The following is a 14,774-nucleotide window of genomic DNA, read 5'->3' as shown; positions in this document are numbered from 1 at the left end:
TATTTTGCACCTCATGGAGTTAACCACTGGTTATGTAAGCAGGTACCACCACCTCTGACCCTTAAAGTGCTTCTTTACAAAAATGCTTTACCAAGATCCTAAACTCACTCATGTTAGTTTCAAAGGCTCAGTCTTGTTTTCAGATTTTCAAATGACATGAAAATAATGTATAAAAGTTTTAAAATCTCTCAATCCCAGATAATTAAGCATTTGATCTCCATTGGAAAGAGAAACCTAATTAATTTCAGATGCATTTTAACAAAGACTTAAAGAAGAAAAAATAACTTACACCCTTCTATATTTTCCTCTCTTAACTAGCATGGAAAGTTTCTTTTCCATTGTGGAATCAGGAAAGTTCTAGATTGTCTGTTTTACTAAACTGCACTTCACATTTAGCCAGAATTTCTCCAAAATAACACTAAACTGATGGAGATGTAGAAAACTTTCAGTGTGATACTCAAGCATCATAAATTCAAAGCCAAAGCTACTATAAACATTTTGTAGTCAAAGCTGAGTAACTTTTCAGTCACTATTTTGCTACAGTGTATATAATCTCTTTTTTTAATCTGTGAGAACTGATTTTTTTCAAGTTGGTGAGAAATGCAAATTTATAACCAAAAAGCAAAATGCACCGTAAAGATCAGAGGGAGAAATTTCCGACAGTTGAAGGATTTACCATGTCTCAGAAAGGGCTGGAAGTGCAGTAAAAATCTGTCTTCAAGGCTTGGTAGTGCCAAGTACTACCTAATTCTACATCCCCGATAAGCCTAACAGCAGGTTCTTCTGTCTGTATCCAAACCCTTACTTCCCACTGAGGGCACAATCCTGTATCACGGATCTAAACCCTGAATCTTTGGAGAGCAAACAAGCTGGCTGGCCAAACACCTTTGCTTCTATGTGGGAAGTTTCTAAAATTAATGTACTACATAAACAAAAGACTCTGGTCAAAGTAATTCATTTTTGCTGTTCAAAGCAAGAATGTAACAAAACACTGCCATCTGAACAGTCAGAATCAGGAGAGGAAACCCACATATTTAAAAAAACAAAATTGGGGCGCCTGGGTGGCTCAGTGGGTTAAGCCTCTGCCTTCAGTTCAGGTCATGATCCCAGGGTTCTGGAATCAAGTCCTGCATCCGGCTCTTTTGTTTGCTCGGCAGGGAGCCTGCTTGCCTTCCTCTCTCTCTGCCTTTCTCTCTGTCTACTTGTGATCTCTATCTGTCAAATAAATGAATAAAATCTTAAAAAAATAAAAAACCTAAATCATACATTGCCACTGGAGGACTGGATCCTCTCTTAGAATGTATTTATTTTTAAGCTAGACGCAAATTTGACCAAATGCTTTTCCGGGGCTAGGCAGGCAGTTTTAGAAGCAACGAAAAACAGAACTCATTAAAAGCAGCCACATTTATTTTAAAAAGAACTAGTCTGAGGCCGGTAGAGAGGTAGCAGCCCTCCACGCTGGGGCAAAATGGGAGGGCGTCCCCGTACATAAACCGGGTGCCAAGTCAAAAGATGAAGATCTCAAATCTTCATTTATGTCGAAAAGGATTGAAGGACGTATCCAAGAAGGCAGGACAAATTTGTATCTAATGCAATTAAAATGAGAAAGACTGCTTTAGTGCGTGTGGGCGCACAAGGCCCAAAACACACTGCAACTCCCCAAATCTCAGGCCTTCGGGATCAGGACATGTCGGTGTTATCTAATTCATAAGGAAATTTGAAATTTTTTTTTAAGTGAAGATTGCCAAATCAAGAATCCACTAGCCAGTGAGCAGCTGAGGAAATTACATGGAAAATCTTAAGGATTTTTCCCCCCAGGCTGTAATGCCGGGCTCAAAAGCAACTACGGACAACCCCACCTGGGACAGCTCTCTCGGCTCACTGAGTAGCGTCGGAGAAGCTGCAGGTTTTTTTTATCCTGAGATTAAGAATAAATGAGGTGACCAGAAACTTAGGGGAGTCAGGATAACGTCAGTTACTTTAATACTGATGCAGGTAGGGCACCCAGGTGGCTCAGATGGTTGAGTGGTTAAGCGTCTGCCTTCAGTTCAGGTCAGCCCAGGGTCCTGGGATGGAGCCCCACGTTGGGCTGCTCGCTAAGCGGGAGCCTGCTTCCCCTCTCTCTCTGCCTGCTGCTCCCCGCCCCCTCCCCATTCGTACTCTCTGTGTGTCAAATAAAAATTTTTTTTTTAAATTTATTTGACAGAGAGCAATCACAAGTAGGTAGGGAGGCAGGCAGACAGAGAGGGGAAAGCAGGCTCCCTACTGAGCAGAGAGCCCGATGCGATGCGGGGCTCGATCCCAGGACCCTGAGATCATGACCTGAGCCGAAGGCAGGGGCTTTAACCCACTGAGCCACCCAGGAGCCCCAATAAATAAAATCTTTAAAAAAAAATACTGATGTGGGTAATGCTGGTCACTATCTTGGTGTTGGCGGCGGCAGCGGCGGAGTGGGGGGCGGTGTTGACAGAAACCTTTATAACGAGGTGGAGTCTCTCTGCATACATGTAGGTACACAGATGCCTTCAAGACCTGTTCATATTTCTGTTTTACACTGATAGTCGAGAAACAGCAGTAGTTAACCTTCTGTTGCTTAAAGTATTTCCCAGAGAAGGGTGGTAAGGAAGTGCTCAAAATTCTCTTTAAATCCTTTTGATTCCATCACACAGAAAGACTTGACTTGGTGCTTACGACTCTTCACCCTTACCTAATAGTATTCATTAATCACACTTCTTAAAAGGGGAGAACAGTTTTGAGGCTGTTTTCACAGCAATCCTACACAGCTAGAATTTAATAAACACTGCTCTGTTTTCATTATATTTTAAAGTAAATCCCGTCAAATCAATTATCAATTTTCCACTCACCAAAGGGATATGCTTTCTTTAAAAAATAAATCGACCTCAAAAAGTGAGTTGTTCTAAAGAGTTTTGAGTAAGTAACATTTTCAAATACAAAATTAGAATGGGGTGTGGACATGGCAAAAATCCATCAAGATCACTCTAGTTTCTGAAACTTAAAAAACCCGGTTTGAAAGTCCCATTACCGCGTACGTGAACTAAACACCGTTATCTCATAAACTCAACAATTATTAGGTTTGTGACCCGGAGAACTCTTTCCTCAGAATGCTAAGGGATGTGAATAATAATAACCATGTTTTTGGCATAACTGGATCTTAAATCACTCGTCTTACAGCTGAACAAACTGCAGGCCAAGGAGGACACGCCAGCCAGCCGAGACCCCAGAGAAATCCGTGTCTCTGGAATCCTCAGACAGGGTACTGTACTGCCTTCACATATAGGATATGATAAAGGAGCTCTGGTCTCTGTAATTGATGTATGGTTTAGGCAACACAGTGAGGGTAATTTCAAGATAACTTACACTTTACTCAAAATAGATTTTCGATGACATCAGACTATGAGCACTTGATTCGGAAGGGCTGAAGGATGGTCTGGCTTACTTCTCCCCCCACTGCTCCTTGAAGCCAGGCTCTTCTCCATTTCGGGTGGAAGGGAATGGGGACAGATCCCTCCAAGGAAGCCACCCACTGGGCCTATAAAAAGGACAGGGGAGCTTTTTTTCCCAGCTCCCTGTAGGGATATTTTGAAATTTGGTCTCTTTGCTTGCATCCAGGCAACAAGTTATGACCAAAGACTCCAGCCGACCCACAGTTCTGACTGCACTTCCCGGTCCACTCTCCCACTGTCCTCAGGGATGTTTCCAACACCCCTTCCCCTCTTCCCCATCTCAGGCCTTCGTGGGGAAAGTGGCAGCTGTTAAAAGAAAATCTCATTTTGCCCAATACCAAATCTAGGGAGCTACCTGCATTCACACATGTTCACTTCCAGAACCCAAGCTCCCAGGTTACAAAGATTCGGGTCCTGTCTTGATCCCTGTTTTACTCCCGAGGACCTAAAACAGTGCCTTGTAAGTAATCGGGTAAGTATTTCCATCAATGAGTTAAAACAGCATCTTCCTTCTTGACACAGGAACCGGGCCTGTCCCTGTGCCTACCTGAGATGAAGCTTTCACGAGTCCAAGTTCTCACTCCTTCCCGCCTGCCCAGTCAGGTTTCAGGTGTGCACTAAGCCACTTCTCTTGACAGCATGTATCTGTCCCCTTCTAATGGAATATTCCAATCTGTGTATGACCATGCTGCCTGGTCTCCCTGAGTTAAAATCCTCCCTTAGCTCACCCACTCAGCTCTGTCCACACTCCACTTTACATCAAAACATGAGTTGTCTGCAACTGCTGATTCTGCTTCTGTCCCCTTCTGCTCACAGCCCACTCCAAGCCATTCTTCATCCCCAAATTCCGAGCCTGTTAACTCCAAAAACCCCCCAACCTAGTGGCTAACTCAGCCCTCACCTTATTTGATCAGCACTTGAATGGCCATTCCCTTCTCGAAAAGCGAAAAGCGTCACTTCTGTTGTGGTGTGCCACATTATTCTGCTTTATCTGAGAGATCTGGAAGTTTCTTTTGCTGGCTCCCCCTTCCAAATGCTGGAGGGTCCCAGGGCCCACCCCACCCTCTTCTGGAACGACAGGGTTGCGCCTCAGACCGTGGGTCCCTGAGCCAGCAGCATCAGCCTGGCTGAAGAGCTTGTTAGGAATGTAGCATCTCAGGTCCCACACCAGACCTACCGAATCTGAATCTGCATCTTAGCAAAAACAGGTGACTCTGAGGTACAGAGTGAGAGGCACTTATCTTAGCAAAAACAGGTGACTCTGAGGTACAGAGTGAGAGGCACTTATCTGTTTACAAGTGATTTCAGTCACGTGGCTTTAAACTCTTATTCATTGGCTAATTCCCAAATGTTTGGCTTCTGGCCCCTTCCTCAATTCCATGCTGCATCCCATGAGAAATCCCGTATCTCAAACCCAAAGGCAATCAGAAATCTTGAATTGTCCCCTCCAGCCTAAAAACCTAAGGTTACCCTTATCATCTCTTTGCTTTCAAATCGCTAGGCCAAAATCCTCCCACTGGCAAGATCTTGAAGACATAAACAGAGTCCTACCACTGGCCACCATTTCCGCTGCTTCTGCCCTGGTCTAAGCTACCAATATCTCTGGGGCAAAGACTTCTAAGAGAGTCTCCTGATACTCCCTGTTTTCACCAAGACTCTCTATGACACATTTTGCATGCAGCAGGATATTGTGATCTTCAAAGAAGTCTTCAATATAAACTCAAATATAAACTCTTCAATATAAACCCTTCTGGAATTTACTACCATGGATTTCAAGAGTCATGCTTTTCTAGTGCCTTCCACAGCGTCAAGTTCTCTCGTCAAACCGACAAGCTTGTTTTACTCTTTTCCCTTAAATCTTTGCTTTCCTCACTTCCTTATTTCCCTCTGGTACAGCTCAAAGATCACCTCCTTCAAGACTTTCTTTAATCACCATAATTAAGAATGACCTACCTTCCCATCCATTTTGTTACTCTGCTTTACTCCCCTCTAAGAGTTACCTAATGTTACCTACTCTGACTCCCCATAGAACGTCTGATGCGTGAGCAAGGACTTTTTCTTGTGAAACCACCACTGGTTAGAATGGTGCCACAGCACACAAGGAACACTCAAGTGTTGAGTCTTCAAGTGTTGGCAGACCACTGGGGACAAGGGACAACTTCTTGTGCATGTTGTTCTAGGGCTAGAGAGTCATAAATCTGGATGTAGAAGGGCACCTGGGTGGCTCAGTGGGTTAAAGCCTCTGCCTTCGGCTCAGGTCATGATATTGGGGTCCTGGGATCGAGCCCCGAGTTGGGGTCTCTGCTCAGCAGGGAGCCTGCTTCCCTGCCTGCTTGTGATCTCTGTCTGTCAAATGAATAATAATAATTAAAAAAAAAAAACTTAAAAAAAAAATCTGGATGTAGAGATGCCACCTAGTTTTCAAGAGGCTCAAATTTTCCTAATATGGCAGTTCTAAAAAAACATTTCTGTAGATTAGAATCACCTGGGGATTTAAAAAAAAATTCTAATGTTTCAGCCACATTCCAAATGAATTAGACCACAATTGCTGGGTATGGGACATAAGTATCTGCATTTCTTGAAGCTTTTGAGGTAATTCTAATAGGAGACAAGTTTAGGAGCCACTGGTTTATAGCATGAGTTGGTAATCACAGTATGAGACGGTATATGAAATCCAGAACACTTAACAAAGAAATCCTAGGGGCGCCTCAGTGGCTCAGTGGGTTAAGCCTCTCCCTTCAGCCCAGGTCACGATCTCAGGGTCCTGGGATTGAGCCCTGCATCGGGCTCTTTGCTCAGCCAGGAGTCTGCTTCCCGCTCTCTCTCTGCCTGCCTCTCTGCTCCTTGTGATCTCTTTCTCTCTGTCAAATAATAAAATCTTTAAAAAAAGAAAGAAATCCTAGTCAAAATCTTATGCAAACTTAAGACTTCTATTTCCCATGTGATATAGAAAACAAAAAAATTCATAAAACTAAAACTGTCTCAAACATTAGGTCTTAAAAAAAAGCACATTTTCCAAGGTTTTCCGTATCTGTTTTCCTATCAAGACTAATCCAAATTTGGGTACTTCCGTTACAAAGTTTTTTGTTTGTTTTGTTTTTTCCTCACATACTGAGGGAAATTTAATGTATGAAGAAGTGTTGACTTCTACATAGTCACATGTGAAAGCTTTCAGAGACTGTGAACATACAGATATTTTTAATGGTGTCAGGTAAATAGCTCTATCCTGGTAACGAGGATGTAATCACTAAGACAAAAAGCTGTATTCTCAAGAGGGAAAACAATTTTTTTCACAACTATGTTACAATAAAATAAAGTCTTCATCATGCTGTCTGATATTTCTCGCTCAAGAAGCAACATAACCAACAATGGGTTCCAGTCATCAAGCAAAACATCCTTAGGACAGAAGTTAATCAAATATTGTGCATGTGCCTGTCTCAAAGGTCACCTTTAAACTGTATTCCTGCCTCAGAATGAAGAACAAAATTAACAAGAAAGAAAAACAAGTCATTTGATTATTAAAACCCCACTGTAGTGCAAATACTATAGATTTCAAAAGAACCTTGGAGATACTTAGGCCAACCTCATGTTACAGATGAATAATCTGACCCCCAGAGGTGAAATAACGTGCCTAAAAGTCACACAGAGAGCTAGAAGAGAAAAAAAAAATTTTTTTTTTTTTTTCCAAACAAGCAGACAGAATTTTTCACATGTTAATCAAAAAGAATCAAGATCATCAGATTAGGGAGAAATGAGGAATAAAAAGTATGTTACACACAGATTTAAAGGACTAGTTAATCTGATGCCCCCTCCCCAAACCAAAAAAATTCTCCGAACAGATGTTCATATATCCATCAATATGCTTATCCTTAAAATAGCAGAATCTTGGAAAATTCAATTTACAAATACATTATTCATTGCATTGTTATCATGAAATTAGTTCATTAAACATGAAAACATCAAACAGCACCAATACCAGAAAGTTAAAGTGAATACACTATTACTTAAAATAATATAGAATCACTGATTGGGACAGAAATCAACTATAGCCACTAGAAAACCATCTGAACTCCTGTTTGACATAAAGGCAGTATTTAAAGACTCGTGTGTGCCCTTTTGCCCACTGACAGGCCTGTGGCCAGGCATCACAGCAGCGGGTCATTGGAAAATGTTGTTAAATAAGATGCCTTTTTTGAATTGCTCAGCCTTGAACCATGATACTACATAACCCCGAATTTTCCACTAGAAGCCAATGGCACCATTCTCGAGATCCTAACTATGCTTACCTGTCCCAATTAGAACAAAACAAAACTCCCTTATTAAGCACTAGATGAAATGTCCCTAGGAGGCAGCAGCAAGGCATTTACAAACGGGCTACTGACAGTGTATCAAAATGCTACTAAGGAAAATACAGCAGCAAATACTCTAGTAAGAGCACAGTATTCCACATGGAATCCCAAATTACTCTTATCTCTAGCTCCTTGGACTCCTGGAAGACTAGAGATGAACAAGTGTGTGTATAAATGGGGCTAGGGAGAAAGAAGCTCTACATGTAGTGTTCGTATTTAAATTACCGATAATCTGAAGGTTTCCAGAGAACTCCAACTGTACCTACGTTGTTTAAAGCCCAGAGAACTAAAATGCGCGCAACACTTTGGTGTTTACCCAAAAAACAGCACTGTAGTTTTAAATGAAAGTGAAAACAGGCCTGGTTTGTGAAGCTTTTATGATGTCCACACCACGCTCTCCCTACTCCCTGCTCCTTTCTTCAGGTGATCTAAACCTACCTGGTTTAAAATATTTGGTAATTCAGTGCAGAAAATTAAGGTCACAGACAAAGTACAACAACTTTTAATACACCATTAATACTAATGATTAAAAATTATTGCATAGTCTTATGCATTTACCCTAAAACATTTTCCGAAAGTAAATTCTGAAAGAATTATATAAAAGACAAATAACCTTTTAAAATGTGGATGGCATTTACTACCTCGATCTTCTATCCTTTTTTGCCTTGTCAGTACTTCTGTCCATTGTTTTCTCATTATCTCCCCTGCACTTTGGGCAATACCACTTCCCCTTTGGTTTATAGGTAAGCGAAACACACGAAAAGTGAAACCATTCAATTGGACACTGTTCATTGTCACATCCGATCATTTCCCCGTAAGACACTTGGTTACATAAACAGTATGTAGGTTCATTGGGATCTATTGCAAACTCAACAGGCGATGCTTCCCTTTCCTGCTTGGCCTTGGAGCGTTTCTTTTTCTTGGCTGACTTGGATTTCTTTTCTTTAGGTGGCTGATCGTCACAGTCTTCAATCCCATTCGTCATGTGACATAAATCACGGCTTTCACTGGTTCGCTGTCTGCGGGGTCTTCTTGAAGATCTTTCCGGTTGGCTGGAATCCATCTTCGCCTTATCCGAGGCCCGTTCACCTTCAGCAGGATCTTGAAAACACTGTGAATGCAACTCCATTTGCCTTGCCCGATTTTCCACCAGTTCGAGCATCTGTGTGACAATCTGAATTTTCTCATCTCCCAATTCTTGACTATTGATTAATGCTCTCTGGAGATGCTGCTGTAGGCGTTTTTTCTGGTTTGAATCATCTTCTTTCTTATATTTTTCATAGACATCATCAATTTCCTTTAATGTTTCTAAAAACGTAAGAGAAAAATCAGAACATTTGTGCATTAGCACATATAATATTTTTTAAGCTAGCTATCTTTCACAGAACTGGTAAAGTTGAATGAACTCAAATCATAAAATCACACTCCTCTTGGTATATATATATACTGAAAAACATTATTTCCCATAGAAAGATCATATGTCATCCAATATGAAAGTATATTTAGAAATAAACTAATAAGAATACAAAGCTTTCTTTTTTTAAATTTTTAATTTTTTTTTACAAAGCTTTCTAATACTCATGAATCTGTATTAAAAAGGGTAAGAGATGTGGCTGGCTCAGGTGGTAGAACATATGACTCTTGATCGCAGGATCATGAATTCAAGCCCACACTGGGCATTGAGCTTACTTAAAAAAAAAAAAAAAAAAAAAAATTGGGGGTGGGTGTCTGCGTGGCTTAGTTGGTAGAGCATCTGCCTTGGGCTCCAGTTATGATCCCAGGGTCCTGGGACTGAGCCCCGCATTGGGCTCCTTGTTGGGATGGGCGGGGGAGGAGCCTACTTCTCCATTTCTCTCTGCCTGCAGCTCCCTCTGCTTGTGCTATCTCTATCAAGTACACAGACAAAATGTTTAAAAAAAAATTTTTTTTTAAGGATAAGAAGAGATGTGTGTACTAATTAATACTCAAAATATTTTACACGGACAAGAACACTGTATGCACTTTATAGTCTACCTCGCAAAGTCACTTATTACTTCATTTGAACTTCAAAACAGCACGGTGATAAAATTGACATGCCAGACTTCAACTGTAAAACTTAGAGAGGTTCTAAAAGTAGGCTATAGATGCCTATCCAACTGTGTTTACAGGACTTACAGTTCAATCGATGACTTGCTACATGACTCAAGAGAGACATTGCACCTTGACTTTCATTATCATACCCCTGGACTCTTGAACAAAGCAGACACAGGTAACTCTTCCCACCATATTAGTCTTACTAGCTCGTTTATTTTATCATATGGGAGATTCTGAAAACCAAACTATTTCCAGGTTAGGTTTAGGTTCAGATTCTGGCATCAACTGACGAAGCTACTAACAAAATTACGGTAAGGTCAGCATTGGGTCACTCTGCTTTTGCAGAGAACTCAGCAGTTGGTTTTAAGCTTTCTGAACTGCTGATTTGGGTATTGTATAGCATCTGGGACACATTTAAATCAATTAAAAATGTCTGAGTCACTAGACAGCATACAATAATCTGAAAATATAGTTCCAGATGTCACCAAAAATTAATGTAAGATAAGTTTTTTATTCAAGTCTGTTCTATTTCTTGTCATTATGAGATATAAAGCTATCTAACAGAACTGTCTTACTAAAGGTGGAGAGGCAAAAATTAACTCCAATTTATCACACCACATGACATATCACTGTTTTATGTTCTCATAGTACTACCAGCACGTGGCACACCATCATTCTACTTTCCAATATTATTACTCTAATGATAACAGAAGAAATGTTAGACAAGTAAAATGCATACACTAGGGCTATCTCCAAGAATTGTTAACACAAAGCAGGTCTTCAACACAACTCTTATGAATTAATTCCTCCCTAGAAATAAGTACTCACATGTGATGGACAACTGCTTAACCTGGGATACAGGACAAAGTGCCAACACATTTGAGCGTACGCATACCTGCACAGCATAGGCAGAGAGGCAGGCAGAGAGAGAGGGTTGGGGGAAGCAGGCTCCCTGCTGAGCACAAAGCCCAATGTGGGTTTCGATCCCAGAACCCTGAGATCATGACCTGAGCTGAAGGCAGAGGCTTAACCCACTGAGTCACCCAGGCACCCTGCAGAGCATATTTTAAAACAAAGTTCATATCTAGTCCAATGGCCAGCTGGGCATGTAAGAGGTTTTCTTAAGAATATAATTTTTCCCCAGGAAAAATAATTTTGAATTTTCCCCTCAGCCACAAAACTTGAGAATTAAAATATAAAGGTAAACCTCATTTTAAATATTCTGTACCTAACTATCATATGAGTTAGATGCTAGTACATCATAGAGGCACACTGATACTACCTGTGAGAAGAATTCATATTTCTAAGAATCCTTAATTACAAAGTGAAAGAAAAAAGGAAACCAACACTTACTAAGCACTTTTATTCGATAAAGATTTTCTCTTTTAATCCCCAAGGCAACCCCACGAGGAAGCTATCACTTCTATACATGAAGATAATGAAGTTCAAGAGGTAACAGCCCCAGACTCTGAACTCTGCCAGATAGGTATGTATGGCTCCGCTGCTGAAGCACTTTCTACTAAGCTACACGGAAGGCACTTGAAAATAAATATTAATTTTTAGTTCAATGGTTATTTACCCAAGAGACTATGAACAAGAATATCAGAACAAAAACTGAGGTTCTCCAATAACCATATCCCATAGTAAATATTTCTTTCAATTGTGAAACTATTGTCTTCATTTCTTTAGTTTTAAAGTTTTTAAGGTTACTTTTAGTGATTCTTCAGTAATTTCTTAAAGTGTCTCAAATAGGCAGGAGAGAAACTGTTTTGATTTCTCGTATAACTTGTATCACTAAATACTGCAGTAAATATTAAATCCAAAAACAGAAAATACTTAAGAACTAGCAAAGAAATAAAAAAGCATATGAAATCTGAACCAAGAACACACGAGTATATAAAGCTAAATTTTCCATGTGGAGCTTAGTAAGTAAGCATGGGCACAGACTGAAAACTAGATCCTTCTTTTATATTAATCTAGAAACTAACCAAGCTTAATGGAGCTGAAAATGTTTACAATCTCTCAGTCTTTTAAAGCTTAATATTGTTTCTCCTGTTACTAGATTTACTTGGGACAATTCTAGATGGTAAAAATGGCAGACTTCCCTGTAACCGATTTTCTCTCCCAGACTCAAATGAAAATAGCTTAACTACTGTAAAGGCAAATACATGTCTTTCACGAAATGTAAACCATGCAAGCTTTACAAACTTCACAGTTACTATCTGGAAAACTAAACATGTTCGATATACAGCACATGTGCATCATTTTTAGGGTACAATTCATGTATGTGTTCCAGGTCTGTAGAAAATACCTTTGGAGAGACTTTACTAAGGAAGTTTTTATAAAAAGTTAATAGTTAAAAAAAAATAATGTGGACATGAAGTAGCCAGGCTACTTGCCCACCCCATCAAACAAGTCAGTTAAACTCTTGCAAACTTTAACTTGTCTGTAAGCTATGTTTTTACTTCATAGAATTATTGTGAGATAATCTCTGGACCTGGCACACCGCGATGACACTATTTAATTCTCTTTCCCTCGAACAGAGATCAGTCCTATCAACCACCCCACCATCTGCGTTCGGAAGGCAGAAATAAACTACAGATTCGAAAACACAGACCCTTAACTACTCGAACACGCTACAGGCCAGAAGATATCACCCCAGAAGTGGGTTCCCTGGAGACCACATCATAAGATGAGTGACGGGTCTAGAAAAACAGAGAATGGGATCCGAAAAGTTATCTTCTGAAAGTCCGAGCGGCTGTTTCCACATTCGGTCCACGGTCTCCGCCTTCATCAGGCTTATTAAACGCCAAACCGTTACACTTAAATTTCTCCCCTCGCAGTGGCACCAGAAAGGCCCACCGACAGTGGATGATGAATGAAACCCTCTGTAGGAAAGCCTGATTCCCTGTCTTGGATTTCTCGGGGCGGACCACAAAGGGTGGTTTTGGCCTCATCACTCACACTCGGCGAAGGAGGGACCCACGGGTTAAAGGACGCCGGGCGGTTGCCCAGTCAACCACCCACTTCCACCCGGAGCCCGGAAGTGACGCAAGGCCCGGAACCTACGAGGTGCTAGGGTCAGCGGGGGTCCTCGTAGCTGAGCGTTTCTTCGTCCTGACTGAATGGCGGAGAAAGGGTCGAAAAACAGGTCCCAAACCTCAACACTGACTCTGCTAGGCACGAACTAACGTTCCGCAAGCATCCGACGCCTTCCCCGCAGCCAGCTCCGCCCAAACCTTCCGGCCACCAGCCATTTCCGAGGCGGGCGGGAGCGCGCCCGTCCGCGCCCCTCCCACGCTCTACGTCACTCCCCAGGCCCCGCCCCCGGGGAGAGGAGGCCCTCCCCGCCACACACACACACCCCTCTTCCTTTCCCCGCGGGGACCCCTCCCCTTTTAACCATTTGGCTGAGGGCGCTGGGGAAAGGCTGCGGCCCGGAACTTTCCCCGGGGCGGGAGAAGGGAACGTACTCTGTTCCCGAGCCGGGAGCCGGAGAGCCGAGGGAGGGACCTCCCCGAGTCCGCCTTCGCGGCCCTCTCCGGCCCCCACCCCCCCGCACGTTCCAATGCATCTCCTCTCGGGGTGCGGGCCGGAGAGGGGAGTTGGGGGGGGGGGGAAGCCGGGCCCCGGAGACCAGCGGGAGCCCGGCTGCCGCCGGCCGCTCACTCCCTACAGCCTCCCGCCCGCTGCACGCTGCCTCGCCGGGGCAGGAGGGTCTGCGGCACGGGGCAGGCAAGCGCCGGAACAAACGCTGCCTTAAAATGGCTGATTCCTCTCCACAGCAGCTGCAGCCGCTGGGTCTGCAGCGGGGGCTGACGAGCGGCCCCCACCCCCACCCGTGATACCCCACAGAAGTCCTGGCGACCGCAGCGGGGGAAGGGAGGGCCGCGAACCCGGTCTCCGGTCCCCCTCCTCCGTCCCACACACCAGACCCCCTCCGTGCACTCGGGGAGCCTGTCAGCGGAGAAATGTAAAGTGGCACTTCCCAGGGCCGGCTCCGAGCGACAGTGCGCGGAGGCCAGCGAATCCGACTGAGGGGAGGACCCGCACGGGCAGCCCCGCGGCCCCCTACCTTGATATTTGTTGTCCAGCTCGCGGAGCACAGACACGTTCCTCTGCATGTCGTGGGGCAGCGACTCCACACACTCGAGGTAGTCCTGCACGTAGCAGGTGAGGAGCCGGCTCCGCTCCCCGGTCAGGAGCGCGGCCGACGAGTACAGTTGCTGCTGCTGCTGCCCTAACATCCTGCCGCCGCTGCTGCTCCTCGCCGCCGCCGCCGCCGCCGCCTCCGCATCCAGCAGCCACACATGCAACAGCCGCGGCCGCCGCGGCTCCTCCGCTCGGCAGCCCGGCGCCGCGGGGACACCGGCAGCCGCTCGAGAGGGCACAGCCGAGTCCCCCGATCTCCACTCCCCCCAAAAGAAGCCCTCACTCCCCGCCCCCGCGGTAACAAGCCCAGGGGCGGGGCGAGATCAGGGCTCCCTCCTTTTTCCCCTCCCTCCCCAAGACTAGAGCAGCGGGGATCCCCCGGCGGACCTGGCGCCGGGGTCCCGGGCGTTGACACTTCCTGTCCCCCTCGGAGTCCCCAGATGCTACCAGTGCCGTCACGTAGCACGGATCCCCATGACAAGCCCCTCGCTGCCCGCTTTCCTCCCAATCACCCTCCGTGCCTGTCGGAGAGTCTCTCACTGGACTGCCCCCGCCCCTTCGCCTGCGGCCGCCTCTGCGCCTGCGCAGGACTTACTCCTAATAAGGCCGAGGGCCCGCCCCTACCGCCCTACCGAAGGGTTCGCATTCTCCCGCCTTCCCTCCGCCACCCGGGCGATTGGTCTGTCAACTCTCGGCCCGGGGGGAGGGTGCGGAGGACGGCCAAACGGCAGGCTGC

The 14,774-nt window shown here is 44.3% G+C and overlaps 1 protein-coding gene across 1 annotated transcript; it reads right to left on the bottom strand.

Annotated features, from left to right (window-relative positions):
- Window positions 1–7,115: 7,115 nt before the first annotated feature.
- Window positions 7,116–14,608, bottom strand: ING2 (inhibitor of growth family member 2). The gene is made up of 2 exons (XM_059384192.1): window positions 13,962–14,608; window positions 7,116–9,121 (listed from the first exon to the last, which is right to left on the bottom strand). Exons 1-2 carry the CDS (start codon window positions 14,131–14,133, stop codon window positions 8,451–8,453), a joined length of 843 nt encoding a protein of 280 aa, XP_059240175.1. The 5' UTR covers window positions 14,134–14,608; the 3' UTR covers window positions 7,116–8,450.
- Window positions 14,609–14,774: the final 166 nt, after the last annotated feature.

The sequence above is a fragment of the Mustela nigripes genome, chromosome 18, assembly GCF_022355385.1.
Source record: "Mustela nigripes isolate SB6536 chromosome 18, MUSNIG.SB6536, whole genome shotgun sequence".
Taxonomy (NCBI): domain Eukaryota; kingdom Metazoa; phylum Chordata; class Mammalia; order Carnivora; family Mustelidae; genus Mustela; species Mustela nigripes.
This window is presented reverse-complemented; position numbering and strand designations above follow the sequence as displayed.